The 20,904-nt window shown below is 41.6% G+C and overlaps 1 protein-coding gene across 1 annotated transcript; it reads left to right on the top strand.

Moving 5' to 3' along the window:
- Window positions 1–15,253: 15,253 nt before the first annotated feature.
- Window positions 15,254–16,003, top strand: LOC141617179 (uncharacterized). The gene has a single exon (XM_074434364.1). The coding sequence runs from the start codon at window positions 15,254–15,256 to the stop codon at window positions 16,001–16,003; it is 750 nt and encodes a 249-aa protein (XP_074290465.1).
- Window positions 16,004–20,904: the final 4,901 nt, after the last annotated feature.

Genomic DNA, 20,904 nt, shown 5'->3' with positions numbered 1-20,904 from the left:
TACGCATTCTAACCGCTCGGTCGACCGAGGTAGAAACAAAAGAAGCGCTCAATTAATGACGTAAGAAGACAACTCGGGCGAAGACAAGAAAAGACCTCGGCCAAGCCGGGGAGCGAGAATAAGCAAACTCTTATTAAAAATGATCAGGTTACAAAGTGAGGAAAATACAGACGACGGCCATCCTCATAAGGATAAGCCAAAACACAACCTACCAAAGTTGTACAAAATACAAGGAAAAGAAAGGCAAAAGGTTACGTACATATCATTTAAGCGCCAAAAGATGGCGGGAGGAAAGGCTTAATAATTGGCCCCGAACGCTAAAGCTATCCGAGACGCCGGTGAGCCCGGTGACGACCGCCCGTCTCTCTATGCTGTTCTTTGCTTGCCATCGCGCGTTAGCGATCGTCCTTAATGGGCGACCCGAAGCTGTCTCGGCCGTGAGCTCGCTTTCTCGGCGAAACACACCTCGGCGACCTCAATGCCTTCATCCTCTCGGCTTCCTCCTTGGCCGCCTTAGCCTCCTCAGCAAGGGCCGCCTTCTCCGCGGCCGCCTCTTCCTCCTTCTTCACCCTTACCTCCTCCTTGGCCTTCTCCTTCGCGGCTTCCTCCTTAGCTTCGAGCTTGTCATCAAACAACTCGTCAAATTTGTCCCACGGAAAGGAGCCATCAAGAGGGAAGAGCTCCCAATCACTTCCCCGGCGGCTTCTTGGCCAGTCCCGTATTGGCGCACATGTTAGGGAGGAGAACGGTTTGGAGTGTCTCAATGTCCTCCTCCCTTTGGGCAATGATAGCATCCTTGTTCCGACCACCTTCCCCGGGCCTGAACAAGCCCCTAAATCGTTCCTCTGCGTAAGGTAAAGGTCGGCGTGCTTCGAACGAGGTCACGCATCTCCCCATGACTTAGCAACTTGACCGCCGCGACCTCGGCCTTGGCTCTCTCGGCGAGACTTCCTTTTCAGCCCCTCCCGAGTTTTCTCTCGGCACGGACGCCTCTTCACCTCGGCCTTGGCCCTCTTAGCCTCCTTGTTCGCCGCGTCGAGTTCCACCTTAGTCCGCTCGAGCGTGGGCGGCTCACCATGGTCTTCTCTTGCTCCATAATGTGGGAGCCGGCTAGGCGAGTCCATTTCGCCACCTCTTGCCTATTCTCATCCCCTCCGCCACAAGCTCGGGAAACCTTCGGAGTAGGGAATCGACGGTGACATTTCTATCACCCGCCTTCTCAGTCGCTTCTCCAATTGCCGCACAGTGAGAACGGCGGCCGCCGACGGTTGATCTACAAAAATCAATTAAAACATCCGTGTCGCATATATATGGACGTATCGGAGAGCCCGTCATCGAAACGCCTAAAGAACCGCTAAGTCTCGAGCCACGGGATATATCTGTACCATGCTTGGCCTTCTTGCTCGGGACGATCTCCTCGCCAAGCGGCCGATTGCGCGATGAGCAGTGATATCGGCAGCGGGGTGGGCTCTTTCCTTTTACGGACAAGGGGAGATCCCTCCGCATCGGAGTCCCCCCCATCGGTAATGTCAACGATCTCCACCGTCTCCTTCTGGACTGAAGGGATGGAAGGTGGAGCGGATGTCGACGCCGCGCCACCGAGACTTTGTTTTCCGCGTTCGGGCGCGATGTTACTAGCAACCCTCGCCCGGGCCGCCTCCACATTCAGGCCCTTCCGCCGATCCATCGGATCATTCGGCGACGTCCTGCGATCACGGGCGAGCCTTAGGGTGCAAATCGAATGGTCTTATCCTTGTGCGGCCCCATCCTCCGAAGGATATCCTCGAACATGATCCGGTCCAAAGTGGTTCGCAAAGGAAGCAAAGCAAGAGTTAAGTAAGAAGTAAATCGAAATTCAAGAAACAAAACGCTGAGAGCAGAGATGGGCCCCACACCGACCCCACTCACCTGCGCGCTAGGGGTCGGTATGAGGCCGACATGGCGTGAGCGGTTCATCCTGAAGAATGATCTGCGTCGGAGGAATCCATCTTTTCGACACCCCACTCTTGTCCGTCTCAAAGAATCTCATCGCCACTTCTCATCCTCATTAAGAGGGACCTTCTTGCCGCGTCCATCTTAAGCTTTTTCCGGTGACCCATCCGCCGTGCTCGCCTCGCCCTCGCACCGCAAATTAACTTGGTCTTTGGAAGGACCGGGCATCGGATAGTCATCCCACCTCAACGTACACCCACCGATCTTTCCGGTCCTTGCAGGAGGAAAGCTTATCAACGAGATGTAACCCGCTCCACTTGCACGACGTGTACCATCCGACACGGCCGGAAACGACGGCGAAAGGTGGTGAAGCCGACGGAATAAATTAACCGTTGGGACCTCCCCCTTGAAGAGACAGAGCCGCATAAAGCCGACTAACAAACGGGTGCAGTTGGGCCACGGCGACGTTCATGGCTCTAATGATAGCCATGACGTAATCATTCAATGGAATCGGAGCCCGTACTCAAGTGCGGATGTATACGCCGGTCTGACCTGGTGGAGGACAACAGATGGCCTGGCCCTCCTCGGGGATAACAATTTTGTACCCCCGCCAAAGTAGAAATGGCCCTCGAAAAATGTCTCGCCGGAACAATCGCGAACTTATGGGTCCAGACACGGTCAAGGTGGACCTTACAGCCTCGCCGTGATCCATAACGTCTTTGCCTCCCTCATCGGATGAGCCCTTTCAAAGATCATCACCGTCGTCATCATCATCATCATCGTCCTCCCAATCCTCCAAAGCTTTTGGATCGACTTCGGAGACGGAGACCTAAGGCCCCGGACCTTATCGGAATGGCATCTAGCATCTCCTCCTCATCAAGACGCGGCGGAACCCCCGCAGACGGTTACTAGGACCGGCATTAGTAGAAGACATGATTCACAACGAAAACTTAATGAAAAAAATTAAAAACTTGATTGTTTACCTTGAAGAAAAATGCTACGCCGGAGTAACAAGTCTGAAAGCTAGAGAGAAGTTTCACAAAGAAGGCTAGAAAGAAGAAAATTTTATAGAAAACGAAATTGGTGGCCAATTTGGGACTAACTCGCCCTATTTATAGGAAAAGCCCATGAAGAAGGACCAATCAGGGCACACCCGTGAAACGTCGACCAATCAAAAAATGGACACGTGTCGGACATGCAACCACGAAATGTCAATCGTTGCAACGGATTGAACGCAATCAATGCAAAAGCGATGACCAAAAGCGTCTTCAACACGCCCTTCAAATCTCTCCGCCTATTCATCTTCCTCAACAAATTCCTAAGTATCTCATTCTCCGCATTACATGATCAACCAAGCTTGTCACAAGACCGGCCAGTAATCGAAACAACCGACACTCTCCACCCTGGTCTCAGCCAGCGTCATTGCCTTTTCCACATCGGATGTCCATTACACAACCATGTGGAGGGGGGATATGGTACGGCCATAATACGATCAAGCCGAGGAAGAAGAAGCCGGGGCAAAAATTTTCACTTGCGCAGAATATACGCTCAACATACATCGGAGCCCATACCACGGCATAGACTACGCTGGGGGCAAATTGATGGGGCATATTCTGCACCCGCTGACCAGTCAACATATTGAGCAAGGTCAAAGATATCCACAGCAAGTCAACGGCTTAGACGGCCTAACCGACGCAGCCTGTCGGCCTGTCTCTTGGGTCCCGGCTGGGGCAACTAGCCAGCCGAGGTACACATCCGCGAACTCATATCCAAGACCCCTCGGCGGTGAGTCAACAGGGCCCGCCGGCCTGCCATGGGTCCCTCGGCCGAGGGGTAGATCAGTCTTTCCACCTGCTAGCCACTTGGCCACTACGTGACAAAACGTGAAAGTCTATAAATACTCCTCAACTCTCATTGAGGAGGAGATCCACAATTTAACCTAAGAATCACTATTCATCTGGTAATATCTTCCTTATCTCTCTACAATACATACTTCGCCAAGTAACCACAACTTACCTCTCTAAGTTACTGACTTGAGCATCGGAGTGAGTTCGCTCGGTCCAAAGCCGAGCCCTCGCTTGTTCATCATTTTTTTGAGACCGAAAGGAGAAGCCAACCAAAGACGTCATTCTACAAGCACGGGTGGTAACAAATAACTGCTCTGGAATTACACCCGGAACAACTTCAAGTCGACAACCTCGTCCTTACGAGATTTGGAACTTTCCTCCAAGGTTTGAGCTCTTGGCCACTTGAAATAAGCGGGAGTCACCCATGTCGTGGCAACGGGGTTTGGAACCTCCCAAATTGGCCGAGTGGCCCACCACCTTTTGAAGACCTCCACAAGCTCGGAGTTCCGAAAAACACTCTCTTGGACGAGAGTATCTTGAGCGGGCACCTCTTGTTGACGCCCCATTTGCCTCATCAGCCTTTCGGGATAGATGAAGGAAGCAACCTTCAAACCCACCACCATCAAAGAACAAGAACTTGCAACCAAAGCGGGCAACCCCGTGAAGGACCTCAAGTGCTACCATGGCACCACCCAACGGATATGAGGACCACCCTCCTCCACCAATCTCGAGGTCCAATAGGCCTCGATGGATGCAAAACTATCCGAGTACAATTTCTTCCTCAAAGTAAGGTGACGAAGTAATAAGAAGAAGAATCGGCCGGAGGCTCTACATACCTTAGCCTCTCCAATAGCCACATTTGGAGGATCCTTGGAGATCCGAATGAAGGAGCTTCTCCGCCAAAGCCTTTCTTGTCCAAAGCTTGGATGATCTCGCCAAGCACCAACCATGATGGATCCCTACCATGCTCCATTTGTTCAACCACATGCACGAGGGTCATACTACCATAACATTTGGACCCCTCCTTCTTCAAGGCATCAACAAAGAGGTATACGTGAAATAGGCAAAAGGCAAGAGCCCTTCTCCTAGCCACCTCCGAGACATTGACATCCAACCGGTTTGAGAAAATGTTGATAAGAGCCATCATATCCACACCATGGGGAGCAAGGAGAAAGTTGACTTGACTTGTTGACAAGCCCAACATTGAACGAAAATTCTCTTTGTAACCCAATCGAGTCGGAGGAAGCACCGGAGCACAACCCGGCCATCAACCAATGGCACCTACTTCTTCGGCAAGAGGACAAATTTCACCTTTCGGGAAAACAAAAATATGATGTTTCGAATCCCAAAACCGAGAGCATGCTTCAAGAAACGAGGATTGCACCTTGACTTGACGGAGCACCAACAATTGACCAACTCTCATTACAACAAGTTGATACTTTTCGGGAGGTGACAAATCCCGACACCAATGTCGCAACCTATTTTCGAAAGCATCCTTGAATAACTTTGTGGAAGAAGAAAGAAGGTTTTCATGGAGATGTTTTTCGTGTTTCGGATGATGAAACAATGAAGCACAAACGTCCCTATTTATATAAAACAATCAGCGCTTTTTTCCGAAAAGAGGGGAAGCTGACTTCCATCGCCCATGGCCTCGCGCCACTTTGGGCTGGTCCTCAGAATCCACACCTTAATTTGTCCCTTTCAAGTTGTGTTTCGTCCTGACACCTCAAACCTCCCGCCACAGGACTCGCGCCTCTTCGGGCCTGTCCAGGAATTTTTGTGTTTTCCCACACTCACATTTCCTTGTTTTCGCGTTTCACGAAATCCGACACGGTATCCATGACGCAGCTTTAAACATACGGATTCCTTTTTCTTTTTTTAAGAGGGAAGGGCTAGTCGCCCCGATCCGCGACGGATCGTTCCCATGTCAATCGAAAATTCTGAATTATTTTTTGCTTTTTCACACTTTCCACAAATTCGAGAATTGATAACACGACGTCAATTTCTTCAAAAATTCAAGCTCTTACAAATCCAAGTCTCGAGCTCACAAAAATCAAATCAAATACATTCGCAAAAATCTATTTTAAAATTCATCCGTGACGGTTTGAGTTTTAATTTTCCGAGTTACAAATCAATTTTAGCAAAATTCGATGCAATTTAATTCGGACACGAGTTAATTGCTCAAATTTCAAATTGATTTCCTTTTGAAGAAATCCAAACGTGACGACCTGTTCCGGAATTTTTCAAAATGTCAATTTCAATTTTAACTTCGAGTCATCGTGGTTATTTTGAATTTTTTATCAAATGCTTTTGCGTGTTTACGTTTGTGCATACGTGCTACATGTTGCTTGTTTTTTACACTAACGATACAGGAACAGATGCAAAGTGAAAGGGGAACTAGCAATTGACAGTGCTTCTCCGAAACACAATACAAAAAAGCCAAAAATACAAATGAACCACAATCCAAAAACACATGTATACAAACCACCTCACGCAAATACATCGACACACGTTCGATACAAACGACTGACCATACAAACAGGATTCGGTACAGGTATTTATCATACAGACACTGGCTTAAAAAAAAACGAACTGGGGGCTATTTGCCACCTACCGAACTAAGCACTCCCTATCCTTCCAATCGGAAAAGAAAAGGAGCAACACGGAGAACAAAGGAGTAACAGAGGAAGTAGAGGTGGTTACCATGACGGTAATACCTCATTCCTACTCCGTGCTAAAAAGAGAAACAATGCCTGGCAGACTTCAGACGACATGACAATTAGGAATTGTGACTCAGTGCATCATCCCGACGTTGACCCCCAATCATCGGAATTCGGTGATGAAAAAGAGCCATGACACCGGGCGCTACCCCGATGTTGAACCCCAATCATCAGAACTCAACAACGATCGTGTAAAAAGTTCTATCGAGAGGTTTTCTTGCTCGATCGAACACTTCTGCTGCTATTTCCCTTCGATCGAACCCTTCTGCTTTGTCGATCGAGTCTGGTTGGTATATCTCGCATGCTGCGATATTGGTGAGCCACTTGAAACCTCCCATGTTCATGGTCGGTTTCGGGAGGTCCCGACTTCACGTCGTCTTGTAAGTATTCCGACCTCCGTTCTCCTTTTCTCTTCAGTTTGCATTTCCTTCCCTGTTTTTGGTACAATGAGGGCATTGTACGGTTTGGTTTGGGGAGGTATGCATCCATATCTGTGTCTGCATGTTGTTTATTGCATTTCAGTTTGCACTTTTATTTACTTTCGCAAGCATTGTTGCTTTAATTCTAAAAAATTCCATAAAAATTAATAAATTCACGTTTATTTCTGCATTCAGGTTGAGTCAGAACGTTGAACTTTTATGCTGCTTTGAGTCCTTTTTACCCTTACCTTACACATTCATAACATTCTATTGGCGTGGTAATGTGCATAATCTACGAGTTTTTGTTTCAAACTTATCTGAACGAATAGACTTGACTCTTTTATTGGCAAGCTACACTTACATTCTAAGGTTTAGAGCTTGATAAGTTTGCGACATTCATGACCACTTTCATATAGGATGTGAGTAGTACTCTCTATAAGGCATGTAACATCAAATTGCATAAACATGAATTCAGTCTACTTAGTACCTGTATGCATTCGGTCTGTGGTTGGTGACACATGTTAGGAGAGGCAATTCCTTTTATTTCATTCTACCCATGAGCTCCACATAGCCAAATTGCCCATTTTGTCCCATATAGCTACAATCTATAATTCTGCCTACCCTAGCCGAGCTAGTAATAGTAGATGTTGGGAATGTTCTATTGCAATATGGTTATACCTGGTTTGAGAAGTTGGTGGAAATGTCGAAGGGAATGGAATAAAAAGAAAGAAAAGAAAAAGTTGTGAAAATTTGAAAAAAAAAAGGAATATGAAAAAGGAAAGAAAGATTATGAAAAAAATCATGAGCCGAAAAATATTATGTTGTGATTTCCGCTCCCACGCTATATTTGTATCTTATGGGGAGTTGATGATTTTATGGTGATTAGTAAGTTCGTGTGCTACAAATTAGCACTGTTTTGCATTGACATATACTGAGTATGAAGTTGGGAAGTGTTTCTAAATTTGGGTCTGTTGTTGCTAGCTTGGCTATTAACTCCATATCTCCAAATTTATTTTAGCCCCTTCTTACCCATTACCTCACTTACCCAAATGTAAGTCCTCGGCATGTGTCTTGGTTATTAGTTGGTTGGAATGCATATGTACGGTTGTAGGGACTTTATTCATGTTAGACTGCATGCATGTTCTTATAGGTCGAGTTAGGTGAGTGTCTATACTTCTTTCTATCTCATTCTTATATACTCACCCTGTGCTTAATTTGAGTGATGATCGATTCGTGAGAGTCCGATATATATGAGTCTAGCAAGGTCGACGGTTCAATAGTTTGAGGCATTGATTTAACTCGTTTGTACTTGCTTATTGCCACTTTGTTAGTTGTTGCATTAAATTGGTTTGGGTAGATAATTTGTAGTTGATGAGTTGGTCCCGTTCCGTTAGTTGTCTTTAGTTGCATTCATAGTTTGCTTGGGGACAAGCAAAGGTTTGGTTTGGGGAGATTTGATGCGTGTATTTTATATAAGATTTTTACCTCATTTTTACACGCATTTCTTTGTTATTTACGTGGCATCTAGCTACAAATACCCCCGAATAGTTTACTTTGCTTTGTCTTGTATAAATTGCAGGTATGAACCAGAAAGGAGCAAAATCAAGCCTAAAATTGTCCTAATCTCATGCATTTTGGAGAACGAGGAATCGGAGCTCGGAATCCGTCACTTAGGGATGCGTGAAGTGGCTACGGAAGGTGTCAGGAGTTCACCCGTGCTTATATAGCTCGATCGACCCATTTTGCTACTTAAAATGGTCGATCGAATGCTTTATCCTCCAGAAATCACTCGATCAAGCTTTGTCATCACTCGATCGAGATAGCCATCCTCTGAAGTCTTCGATCGAGACCATGTTTATTCGATCGAGCTGTTTGTTGAGTTTTCTTCTCGATCGAGTGGTTTCATTCTACTCGATCGAGAGCCTAGGTGTTTTATGCGGATCTTGAGTTTATTTCGAGATTGCCCTTTTTTGTAATTAGGATAAATATGTATGACGGTAGTACATAGTTCACTCTCTTCTCCCTTCCTTTGACTTCTTTTCCCCTCACTCTTTCTTAGAACTTTATACTTGGAACCCTAATCCTCGATTGTTTTCTCTCTTTGTAATCGGCATTCTCTACTCTAATTCTTAATTAATTACTTTGATTTATTGTTTTCCTTTCTTTAATCTCTATTGTTGTTATTCTCTTCTTAGACTTCCATTATATTGGCTTCTTTTAGTTCGTGTGTTATTGTTGTTTACTCGATAATTATGCATAACTAAATTCATTTGCTAGGACATAAGGGAGCCACGATTTTAAGGGAATTATGAATAGGTGATTAGAATTTGATGCGATTAGATCTACTTGAGTCGACGCAATTAGATAATTAACCTCGGTACACCTTGACCTGGATCGGAAGATTGGAATAGGTAAGATCTGCAATGAACAATAGGGTATTCTAATGAGGGCGGAAGCTAAGTTAGAATTGTTTTAGGGCGAATAGCAGACCGGAAGGACCTTTTCACTACCCTGTAGATCGAATTTGCATTGACCTAAGACCCTAGACTACATTTCTTAAGAATCATGGTGAACCGACTGTCTTAGTTGTTTCTCTCTTCTTGATATTTGTCAACTTTCTTCTTTACTTTCTCTACTCTTTTCTCTCTTTTGAACTCCATAGATTAGAACAAACCTTCAAAACCCCCAGGAAATAGTTACTCAGACGGACTTAGTTTAGCAGGCATTTTCCCATCTCCCTGTGGAGATCGACCCTACTTCCACTAACTTCTGTTAGTTGTTTTAGGTATTTATTTTTGGTACTAAACGACGGTATCAATATCCATTCTTGGATGTGAATGTGACATATAGAAAGACTCTATTTGTAGTAGAGGTCGATGACATGACATAAGAATAGGCCAAGTGATGTGGCCTTAATCGAGCCTAATAATGTGACTTTTGGTGAGCCAAGTAAAGGGCCTTAATTGCACCAATTCGAGTTCGTTCATTGTAAGTAAATATCTCATGAAAAATTATATAAGACTCATACAAGCTAGAAGCGGTTTGATATGAGAAAAAAAAATATGCATGTTTTTTTGTCTTTTCATTATTATTTTATTGGAAAGTTGGTTGTAATTTTACGTGTTATACATGCACGTTGTCATAATGTGAGATTAACTAATAACTTGAAAAGTCGAAAAAATAGAAACTGATCTTATTATTTTATTCTATTAATCAAGGTATGTTTTGTTATACTTCGTAATTATTTATTAAGATCTGATTAATCGTGTATGCATATTCAGCTAACTCGGGTATGTAATGCGTTATCTATTGCTTGGGTTTGATTAACAAAGGTACATTCATAACTTTATTAAGGCGTATGAAAAGGTATGATAAGTTTATTACATATAACTTATCCTTGCATTAGTTAATACGATTATAAATCTAGAAAACCTATTTGAATTTTTCGAGACTATCGGTAAGATGGTAAGGATTGTAAGACTGTGGTTATCATTAAATATATTGTCGTCAATATTAAAAAGATGAACAAATTCAAAGTGGGGCATCATCTTACATGTTTTTCAAGTTATTATTTTAACTGTATATTGATGATTTGTTAACTATGGTGATTGAGATTATACTTGGTATTTTTAAATATGAATATTAATATTTAATGACTCTTCTTAACTTACCTTAATCTCCTAAGCTTTACGCCGTAAATCCTTTCTTTTTATTTCCTTCGGCCTTAAGTTCGTTTAAATGGTAGTAGCTTACACAAAACTACTAAGATACTTCATCAAAGCGTTATTAATCTTAAATATATGTGTGCGAATATATAAAATTCGGTAAATCTCACCATTGCACTACCAAAATCATGTTGGGTCTTACAGAAAGAGCACTTATTGGTTATTGGTGGAGATGCGGGTTATTTGTGTGCCTTCGTATTTACGCAATTAACTTCTTGTTTATAACCTTGTACGTATTTCAGCCATATGTTAGTTTTTTGTTTTGCACTAAAGCCAAATATTCTGAAATATTTAAAATTCAACTGCATTATATGTTACTCCCTGGAATATTCTGTTATTATACAAAAATGTTCATATAAATTCTTATCGATGATATGAGAAATTGAGGTCTAAGGTGGTTATAGTTTTTACCACTTTAGGGGGAGAATGATAAGGAAAAGCTGGTAAAAACAAACAATTATGTTACCCCCAACTGGACCTGAAGTTCAGCGGTTTGTTTTCAATATGAAATACATCAAATAGAGGTTTATGGAATTAGAAATGATGGTATTTATTTGGTTATGAAGATGTATTATGATACCACTTTGATCACCTTATCAAAATATGATATGTTCATACATTGAAATCTATGATTTAATTATAGGCAGATTAGCCATATATGTGGTATAGCGAGCTATAAATTAGTCATATAAAATATATGTAATGAAATATTACATTCTTGCCAAATTGAATAATAACCACACGTGAAATGTAGTGTGAGAGTCATATCGGTTCACATATTTCAAGTAATACGAAAACGGCAAGCATGGGCAGTTGGTACTCCCATGGAGTAAAGAAATTTTGGATGTCCCGGATCGAAGTGACATATATATATCTGAATAATAATAGATGGCCTATGTGGAAATAGAACGGTACCATACATATTCAGATATCAATCAGTACTGATAATATTGCGAGATGTTGAAATTATATTGATATGATCAAGGAACCGATATGCATTTGCGAGCGGAGTTTAATAGGCTAGGTAGTTGGGATCTTATAAATAAGTTCAATTTTATTGTCGACACGTAATTAATGATTATGAATGAGCTCATGGGCTCAAAATTCATTCATTGACCTGAAGTCAATTCAGATTATGATTATTGGAAAAGAAACTTTATAGTTTGCATTTTGAGTCATCATCATGTGTGCATTTTAGATAACAAGTTTATCATTTGCATCTTATTGTTATTATATATACATTATACATTATTGCATTATTTTTATTGTTGTTTAGAATTAGTTACATATCATATGCATGAACATAATTAATTATATTGTGATACTTTCATAAATGTTTTAAAGGAGAAATATATTTTACAGCCTCTTATAAATGATCATCAAATGATGATGTTTGATCAATTGAGTTTTGGGAACTCATGATTATATATGAACCTCTACGATACGATTGAAAGGTTATCGTGATTATTCCCAAAATGGAAAATTCAAACTCATGTAGAGTTACTTCAAGGAAGTTATTATTGTCTCAACCTGAAGTTTGAGCATATGGGAATAATGATTTATATGAGCTTCATGCTAAACATATGAAATTAGTTATGGTCCAGAAGTACCATAACGATTGAAAAAAAATGTATTCAAAGTCTACAATGATAATGGCAATCCATACATATGTGATTTAGCAAAGAAAATCGCTCAAAGATATTGGATGATTATTCAATAATTATCGGATTGAATCTCCTTAAGACAAGGAATTAAGGAATAGTGGCTACACTCTTTTTCCCTTCGACTAGGATTTTTATCCCAACGGGTTTTTCCTAGCAAGGTTTTTAATGAGATAGCACTATAAGCGCATTATTACGCTATAGTCACGAATGTCATTATTGTTGAGATGACAATTATTTTTGACATATAATATTATATCATATATTGAGGAGAAATTCTATCATAATTATGGAGGTATTATTTGAAATGAAGATCCTAGAGTTATTATGAAATGATTATATCCAGATTGTCAGCTCTGAAAGAATATGATATTGAAGTTGTCACGAATTACTATTGAGTGAAGATTCAAGGTTATCAACCACAATGGGTACTACTTCAACAATCATCAAGAAGCAATGTCAGAACATGGATCATTTCAAGATACATCAAGTTATGTAGTCATCAGGGGGAGTATACACGCACTGTACTTTTTTTCCTTATCCATGGTTTTGTCCCACTGGGTTTCCATGAAAAGGTTTTAACGAGGTAGCTATTATTATGCGTGTTTTAAAATGATTGTACTCTTTTCCTTTCTAACGTTTTTCCCATAGGGTTTTTCTAGTAAGGTTTTTAACGATGCATCTTCTTCAGTAATGGACATCCAAGGGGGAGTGTTATGAAATATTATTATATGGATGTCCATATCGTAGAATACTCTAAAATATATTTTTTTATGGAAATTTCATCCCAATGTATTGTATATATATACCCTTCATAATGAAATAAGAATACAGTTTTTCTCTCTTATTTTCTCTCTACTTTCTCTCCATAATTCTCTTCTCTTTTATTTCACAACATGAATGACATGCAATATAATGTATATAAGAGATTAAAAATTGAACAAAAATTAAAAAGTAAACGTAGATGAGACATTTATCAAACTACAGAAAGATATACAAACTATTACAAAGTACTATGTATTATGTAAATGTTTTTTTACTAGGGGCTTAGCTTATTATTATGCCCTATATTTTATTTTCCAATGCCGAATTACTTATTATCTCGGTCAAGTAAATAAAACATTGGGTATTAGAGACATCGCCATCAATACCGTGAAAATATGGAAATTGCTTGCAAGATTAAAATCTATGTCTCTAATTAAAACAATACGTCTTCCTAGGGTTTCTATGGGAGTTCTGTCCTAGTTCATCTTTGTTCTTTCCTTCCTGATCAAGGCTTCATCTACGACTCAGGTACGTAGGATAGGAGTCTCTCAGGCGTTCTTTTATGATTGTTACGTTGGTTTCGGTTTAGGGTTTGTAGTTTTAGGACACGTTCTTGCGTCTTGTTTTGCGTAGTCTGTGCTTCTGTCTTGTGGTTGTTCTGGTTCTCTGATAGAACGAAGGGGTGGTGATAAAGGGAAAAGGGTGGTCGGTGAGAGTTCGGGTGGCGACGTAGAAGCTTTCGAGTGGGATGTTGGTGATGTCGAGGTATAGGAGAAGGCAAAGGGGGCAATTCTCATATGGAAAATATGGACTTCGAAGTCTATTAACGCCCGTGCTGCAGTCTATTAACGCTCGTGCTGCAGTTGATACGATGCTGAGATTATGGAATCCTTCAGGGAAGGTGATAGGTAATGTACTGGATGCGAGGGAAAAGATTTTTATTTTTCGATTTGAGGATGAAAGGGACAAAATCAAGGTCTTTGAGGGCCAGCCATGACATTTCTATAAATTTGCATGGTGCTTTAATGAACCTGATGTTAAAGAAAAGATGATGGATACTCCACTCTACTATCTTCCGATTTGGGCTCGAATATATGATCTTCCCATCAAAGGTCGTCTGAATGAAGATAATTTGCGAAGATTAGGGACGCAATTGGGTAAATTTATTGCAAAATATGAAGCACCATTCCCGAAGATGGAGAGGGCGGTACGGTTGAGGATTCTGCATGATATTCGTAAACCTCTTCATTCTTCCACTGATATTCGATTGCCAAGTGGAAAAATCAATTTTTTTGATGTCAAATATGAGAGATTGCCTATATACTGCTATGGGTGTGGTGTATTGGGACATGGTGAGAAGGAATGTGATATGGGACCTTATGAAGAGGATGAGCTAAGGTATGGGGCTGGCTTAAGAGCTTCACCATGGAAGGGAGCTAGGGCAGGGGTGGTAGAGGGGAGATGAACTAATAGGGATTTGCGACCGGAGTTTGATGCGGAATATATACGGTGTGAGAAAGAGATGATAGAGAAATTATAGAAGTTTGCGCTTACCAGGAGGTTGAAGTCACGACAGGGTGGGGATTGTATGGAAGTGAGCAGTGTATTGGCTGATGATGGTGAGGGGGTAGCAGATGGGTTTCGAAGGGACGAGTTGGGGCCGCTGACAATGGAGTTAAATGTGGGTTCAGGGGGTCTGGAAGAGAAGGCGGCCAAGGCTGGGATGGGCCTATGCGATAAGGAGCATGGGAGTTTATCAGCTCTCCTTGGGGAGAGGCGTGGGGACACTGATGAGGGATTGGGGGTGAAGGAGTTTATGGGGATGTTAGCGGAGAAGGGGGAAGTGCAGACATGGAGACGACGAGTGCGGGAGTTGAAGGGTGGAGTTTTAGGGAGTCCGTCTATCAATGTTATTCCAATATTGAATGAGAACGAGAAGAGAATGAGAGGAGATGATGACGTGGGGGGTCCGGAGGTAGTGAAGAAGGCTTCGATTCACAGGGATGTGTTTATATCTGAGGTGGAGGTTGAACAAGTTCAACCCCACCGGGTCCAATGAGTTGCTTGAGTCATAACTGAAGGGGGTTGGGCAACCCCACTGCAGTTAGCGGTCTTCAGAACCTTATCCGACAGGAGGCCCCGGCTATTGTTTTTCTTTGTGAGATTAAACTTGGTAGTCGTGATATGAGAAAGGTTATTAATAGGATAGATGGGTATGATGGTCTGATGGTTGATAGTGTGGGAAGATCGGGAGGGTTGGCTTTTCTTTGGAGAGCGGAGGTTAAGTGTACGTTTCGAGGTGCATCGGTCTATTACATGGAATTTGATGTAGAGATCGGTGGAATCGTATGGCGATGTACAAGGTTCTATGGGTGGCCAGCATTGCAGGATCGTCATCTTTCTTGGCGACAACATAGATTACTAGCGGGTGATTCGACTGGCCCTTGGCTATGTATCGGGGATTATAATGAGGTACTTTATTTTAATGAAATGAAAGGTGGGTCGAGGGCTCAATGGCAGATGAATAATTTCCGAGATGCTGTGGATGAAGTGGGTCTGCAAGATTTACAATTTCAGAGGTATGAGTATACTTTTGATAATGGGCAAGAGGGTGATAATAACCGTCAAAGTAGGATTGATAGAGCTATGATTACAGAGAGTTGGAGTGAAATATATCCATTTGCTATATTATTTCATCTCGATAGAGAATGGTCGAACCATGCCCCAATTAAAGTAATGTTTGATGCGCGGATTCAGGATGAGAGAGGGTCGAAAATGTTCCGCTTTGAACACATTTGGGTAGGGGAGGATGGTTGTGAGGTGGCCGTGACAAGAGGATGGGGAAGTGGGGATGGGGAGCTACTCGATTCGATTAATGGGTGTGCGAGGGAACTTATTCGATGGAAAGGCATAAGTATTGGTAAGATTTTATGAGATCTAAATAAAAAGAGACGAAGGTCAAAAGTTCTTAATGGAGGTGGTAAGGGGATGCGGCTGGTTCAGGAGCAAAGGCGTCTTGTGGCGGAAATTGGGCAGTTGCTGTTACACGAAGAGCGTTTTTGGCGGCAAAGGTCTCGGGCTATTTGGTTAAAGGATGGGGATCGGAATACGAACTTTTTCCATAGAAAAGCAGGGCAGCGGAGGGAAAGGAACTCTATCAAGAAACTCGTAAATGAGGAGGGGCAGATTTGTGAAGGGAATGAGGCAATTTCGAGGTGCGCGATGGATTATTTCCAGCAGCTTTTTACCAAGGATCGACCATCGAACTTCGAGGAGGTGTTAAGCGGTGTTGAGGGGCGGGTTACGGACGATTCGGATAAGTTGCTATGAGACTAGTATAGAGCTGAGGAGATCACTATGGCTTTTAATCAAATGCAACCTCTAAAGGCACCAGGACCGGATGGTATGAATGGACTATTCTATCAAACTTATTGGCATATTGTTGGACCTGCAGTGATTCGTACTGTTCTTAATATTCTAAATGGAGCACCACTCCCGGAGAATTTCAATTTAACTAATATTGTTCTTATTCCTAAGAAGAAAGCCCCTGACAAATTGAAGGATTTTAGACCAATTAGCCTATGAAATGTGGTTTATAAGTTTGTGTCGAAGGTGCTCGCAAATAGGTTGAAACTTTTCTTTAGGGATATCGTGTCTGAGAATCAGAGTGCATTCACACCTGGTCGGTTCATTACTGATAATGTGTTAGTGGCTTTCGAAATATTCCATCATATGAAGAATTCTCGAAGTGGTGGGGGGCATATGGCATTGAAGCTTGATATGGCGAAGGCTTATGACCGGGTTGAGTGGGATTTTCTTGAGGCGGTTCTCCTGCGGATGGGATTCGATGCTAGATGGGCGGCCTTGTTGGGGTTGGTGTCCTTAACAGTTAGTGCAAGGACTTATAAACCTCTAAAAGGATCAAAGGGCATACTTTTGGTATTATTATCAGTTGATCCACGTTTATCAATAACGGTTGGCTTGCTAGATAAGTTTGACGTTATTGTCATACAGATGGCGGTGATCAACTGGTCCCTAAAAGTCACACCTATAGGATACGTTCGAGAGATGTGACGGTATGAAAATACTGTCATGTAGATGCCAAGATTGACTAACCAGTTAGTCCGAGTTATTTGACTAGTAATTAGTCAAATATGTGATGTTGAGATATTATATTTAATACGGATTAAATATCATGGGCTAAGGCGAATTAACCAGTTAATTCGTAAAATTAAATATAAAACGATTTATATTTAATTAAATGTATATTGAATATAATTATACAATACTGTTTTTGTCGGACACGAATTAATAATTCAGCTAACCCGTGTTATTAGCTGATGCCTTAATTTCCGATAACCGATAACAGTTTATAATCAAACCGCGTCATATACATTTAGTCATTGGGGTTCGGACTACGAGTCAAATAGAAGAGGAAATGGAAAAGCCCATTTCCTCCCCATGGACTCGGCTTGGCCGAATTAGGAGAACAAAAAGGAGAGCCTCCTCCTTCTTGTTTAGACCTAATCATCATTAGTGAAGAGAATTAGGGTTTTAGAGATTAATTCCTCTCTGAAACCGAGATCTCACATCTCGAGAAAAACTCACAACAAGTTCTCCCTATATTGCAAGGCAATCGGAGAACACGTTCTAGCACAAGGGCATATCTCGGACAAGGTCTTGGGTGCAACAATTAGGAGGAATCTCATTTGATTTACATTCTTTACGCCGCACTATAAGGACCCGAGGTTGATTCTAATTCCTTATCGTTTCTATATTGTATTTATGTTTTATGACGATATTCGCATGTTAAATTTACGTTATAGTCCTAAATTTAAAGGGTAGTATACGGATATTAACCCACAAGTGGTATCAGAGCGAGGCCACGTGAATTTTTCCATGTGTTTTTCATAAAACTATCTTGAAACGATTTTGTTTTGTCTAAAAATCCGTGCGGCAAAGAGCTATTCTCTCGGCGAAAATTTTTTTGTTATTGCTGCGGTTTTGTTGCATTGGGAACCGTGTCCTGTTTACACGATTGCTCTTGTTGTTGTTTTGTCTCGAAAACCGTACCGTGACATGTTTTACACGGGCTATTTTCGTTTTGATTTTATGCATATTGTTATTTTACACGATCATTATAACAATATGTTAATGTCTAGCATTTTGTAGATTTGTTTTCAATCGATTTTGATCAAAATAGCGTTTGTTTTGTCTCGCCAAAACTGTTTCACGAGGGTTTTGAAGTTTTCAGAGGTTTTTGCACTCGATCGACCAAGTTTTTAATCGATCGAGTGGTTTTTCCGACAAGTTTTTGCTCGATCGAGTCCTTGTTGACTCGACGACCGCTTAAAACCCCATTGCTCGATCGAGGAGTCCTCGTACTCGATCGAAAGCAAGATTGTCGATATAAGTCCTCGATCGACCACCGATTACACGATCGAGTACCTCTGATTAGCATACCTCTCGATCGACTTGCGGTTGATCGATCGAGCCTCTCCCCGTCCCTCGATCGAGCACTTATGTCCCTGGATCGAGGGATTTCGTCTTTGACAGCTTTGAAAATTTGTTTCTTTTGATTTAAATTTTCTTTTGGCTTCAATATGTACTTTATACGGATATAGTACACTCGCTATGATTGTGAAACGGTTCACACACGTACCATTAAGTTATTTTAAAGCGTTTTTAAAGTAACGGATTGTAATGGATTAAAATTAAATGATAGAAGCGGTTTTATCACATGAATTTTAATCATTAAAAGGTGGTTTGGATAATTTTAACATAATTACGGAATTATGTCACGAATGAATTTGTTTTTAGTTGATGCATTTTTATTTATCGTTAATTATGAATGTTTTGAATGCCCTTTTTATTACGTATTTAATTTTACAATCATTTGTAACTTAGTGTGGCCTTAGTAGAACGTGTTACCGTAATGATGGAACACGGTCTTGGTTGTATTTTGAGATCTCGTATCTCCGTTTTGGATTTTTCACTTGTAATTACAGTTTTTATTAGAATGTAATTAGGTTTATATTTTGTAATTTTAATTGTAATTTTTGAGAAGACCAAAGACGGAGACCAGATGCTCACTCCCGCTACATGGATCAAGATGGAACAACAAGACAAGCTTCTTGGGTCCAACGGTGGATTCCAAAGTTGTATTTTGTTCTTTTTATTAGGATAGGCCACACTAGGAATTTATTTACGTATTGCATTCTTTTATTTATTTTTCGTAACGATAATTTGCATCATATTCCGCCTAAAAACCAAACCACCTAATAATTGCATGAAAACTGACACATATAGAGGTCACGAGTTAGTTTTCCTTGACATTCGTATGTCACACGTTTTAAAGCCATCATCCAAATAAATTCATTCACGACAGACGCTAGTTATTCGTTCACTTAAAATGAATTATAATTTTGTTGATGGGATCTTCCTCGTATAAACTAAAATTGAGAACGGTCTTTATAGGTCAAACTCCAATGAGTCCCTTCTTCGTCGGTAGGCATAATATGACCCCTTCTACGTCGGGTAAGTTGGAACCGATTGACCTATTTTATCTCAACACTATGATCACTCAAACGATCCTGTGATTATGGTGGACTATAGATAGGATTTGCGAGAAATCTATCGACCAAGAGTTCTTCCTAAGAATTAGCTAAACATTTGGCTTATCGGTTTCGAAATTGAGTCTTGGGATCACTTGTATCATTCTTGAGGGAGATCAATTATGCAAGTGGGAGAGTCTACATGTTTAAAATGAATTTTAAAATAGACTTAAATCACCTCGATGAGTTGCTTATTTCGTTTTGTTTTTCTTTCTTTTTCAGTGTAGATCACGATTTTAAACTGCTAAACAACAAATGGCTGGTTCAAGTGATAACCCAATGCCAAGTGCCACATTGGACCGTGAGTCCTGGCCGGATCTTCATGAATCGGATGAATCACTCTACTCGATCAAGAATGATGGATCCAACTTCGCGGACCGGGAGGCGGCATTACGGAATGCTGCTGCCGACGGGAAGCTCAAATATCTCTTGAGCCCATCCCGCAAACCCCGGTCCCACGGCTCGAGTTTCTGAAATCACCAAGTTTAATGATTTACGTATGGAAGCGAGTGCGATTAAAAACGTACTCATTTTTGCAATGGAACCCAATTTGCCGAAACGCTTCATAGCCCATGGTGCAAACAAGATTTTCACCACGCTCACCAAGGAATTCTCGAAAGCACCGAGAATCGTGACTTATGAGCATACCACTCGCTTCTTTGATGCGAGACTCGAAAAAAGCCAACCTTTAGCCCACACATTCTCGCATGATTGAGAATGTCGAGAAACCGGAGACCTTTAATCGTAACATCGCGAGAACATTGTTATCGACCGCATACTTCACTCACTCCACGATGGTTATTCGCAATTTAGAGCGAATTACTATATGAATGATTTGAAGAAAACTCCCCATGAACTGCACTCCCTTCTCGTACAGACCGAGAAGGACATGAAGTCCAGTGGGAGCATGAAACAGGATGTTCTCGTTGTGTCAAATAAAGGAAAGGGTAAGGGCAAAGCTCGGGCAAACCTAGCAAGAGGCGAAGTTCAAGAAGTCGGGTTCAGGTAAGAGTGGGCCTGGTGAGTCGAGCACCTCATCAGGCGCGACAAAGAGCAAAATGGATAACATGGAATGCCATCACCGCCACAAGTCCGCACTTTGAGACGCACATGTCCTGCTTTACCATGAGGACATAAAAGCGGGTCGTGTTAAACCCGTTGGTATGTCTTCTTCTTCTACTTTTATTCATATGATTGAGATTAACCACGCAAGTTACGGAA

The sequence above is a fragment of the Silene latifolia genome, chromosome X (genome assembly GCF_048544455.1).
Source record: "Silene latifolia isolate original U9 population chromosome X, ASM4854445v1, whole genome shotgun sequence".
Taxonomy (NCBI): Eukaryota; Viridiplantae; Streptophyta; class Magnoliopsida; order Caryophyllales; family Caryophyllaceae; genus Silene; species Silene latifolia.
The sequence above is the reverse complement of the archived record's forward strand: the minus strand, read 5'-3'. Positions and strand labels throughout refer to the sequence as shown.

Excerpts from the sequence above, each read along its gene's own strand:
- LOC141617179 (XM_074434364.1), top strand. The coding sequence starts at position 15,254 with ATGAGAAAGGTTATTAATAGGATAGATGGGTATGATGGTCTGATGGTT.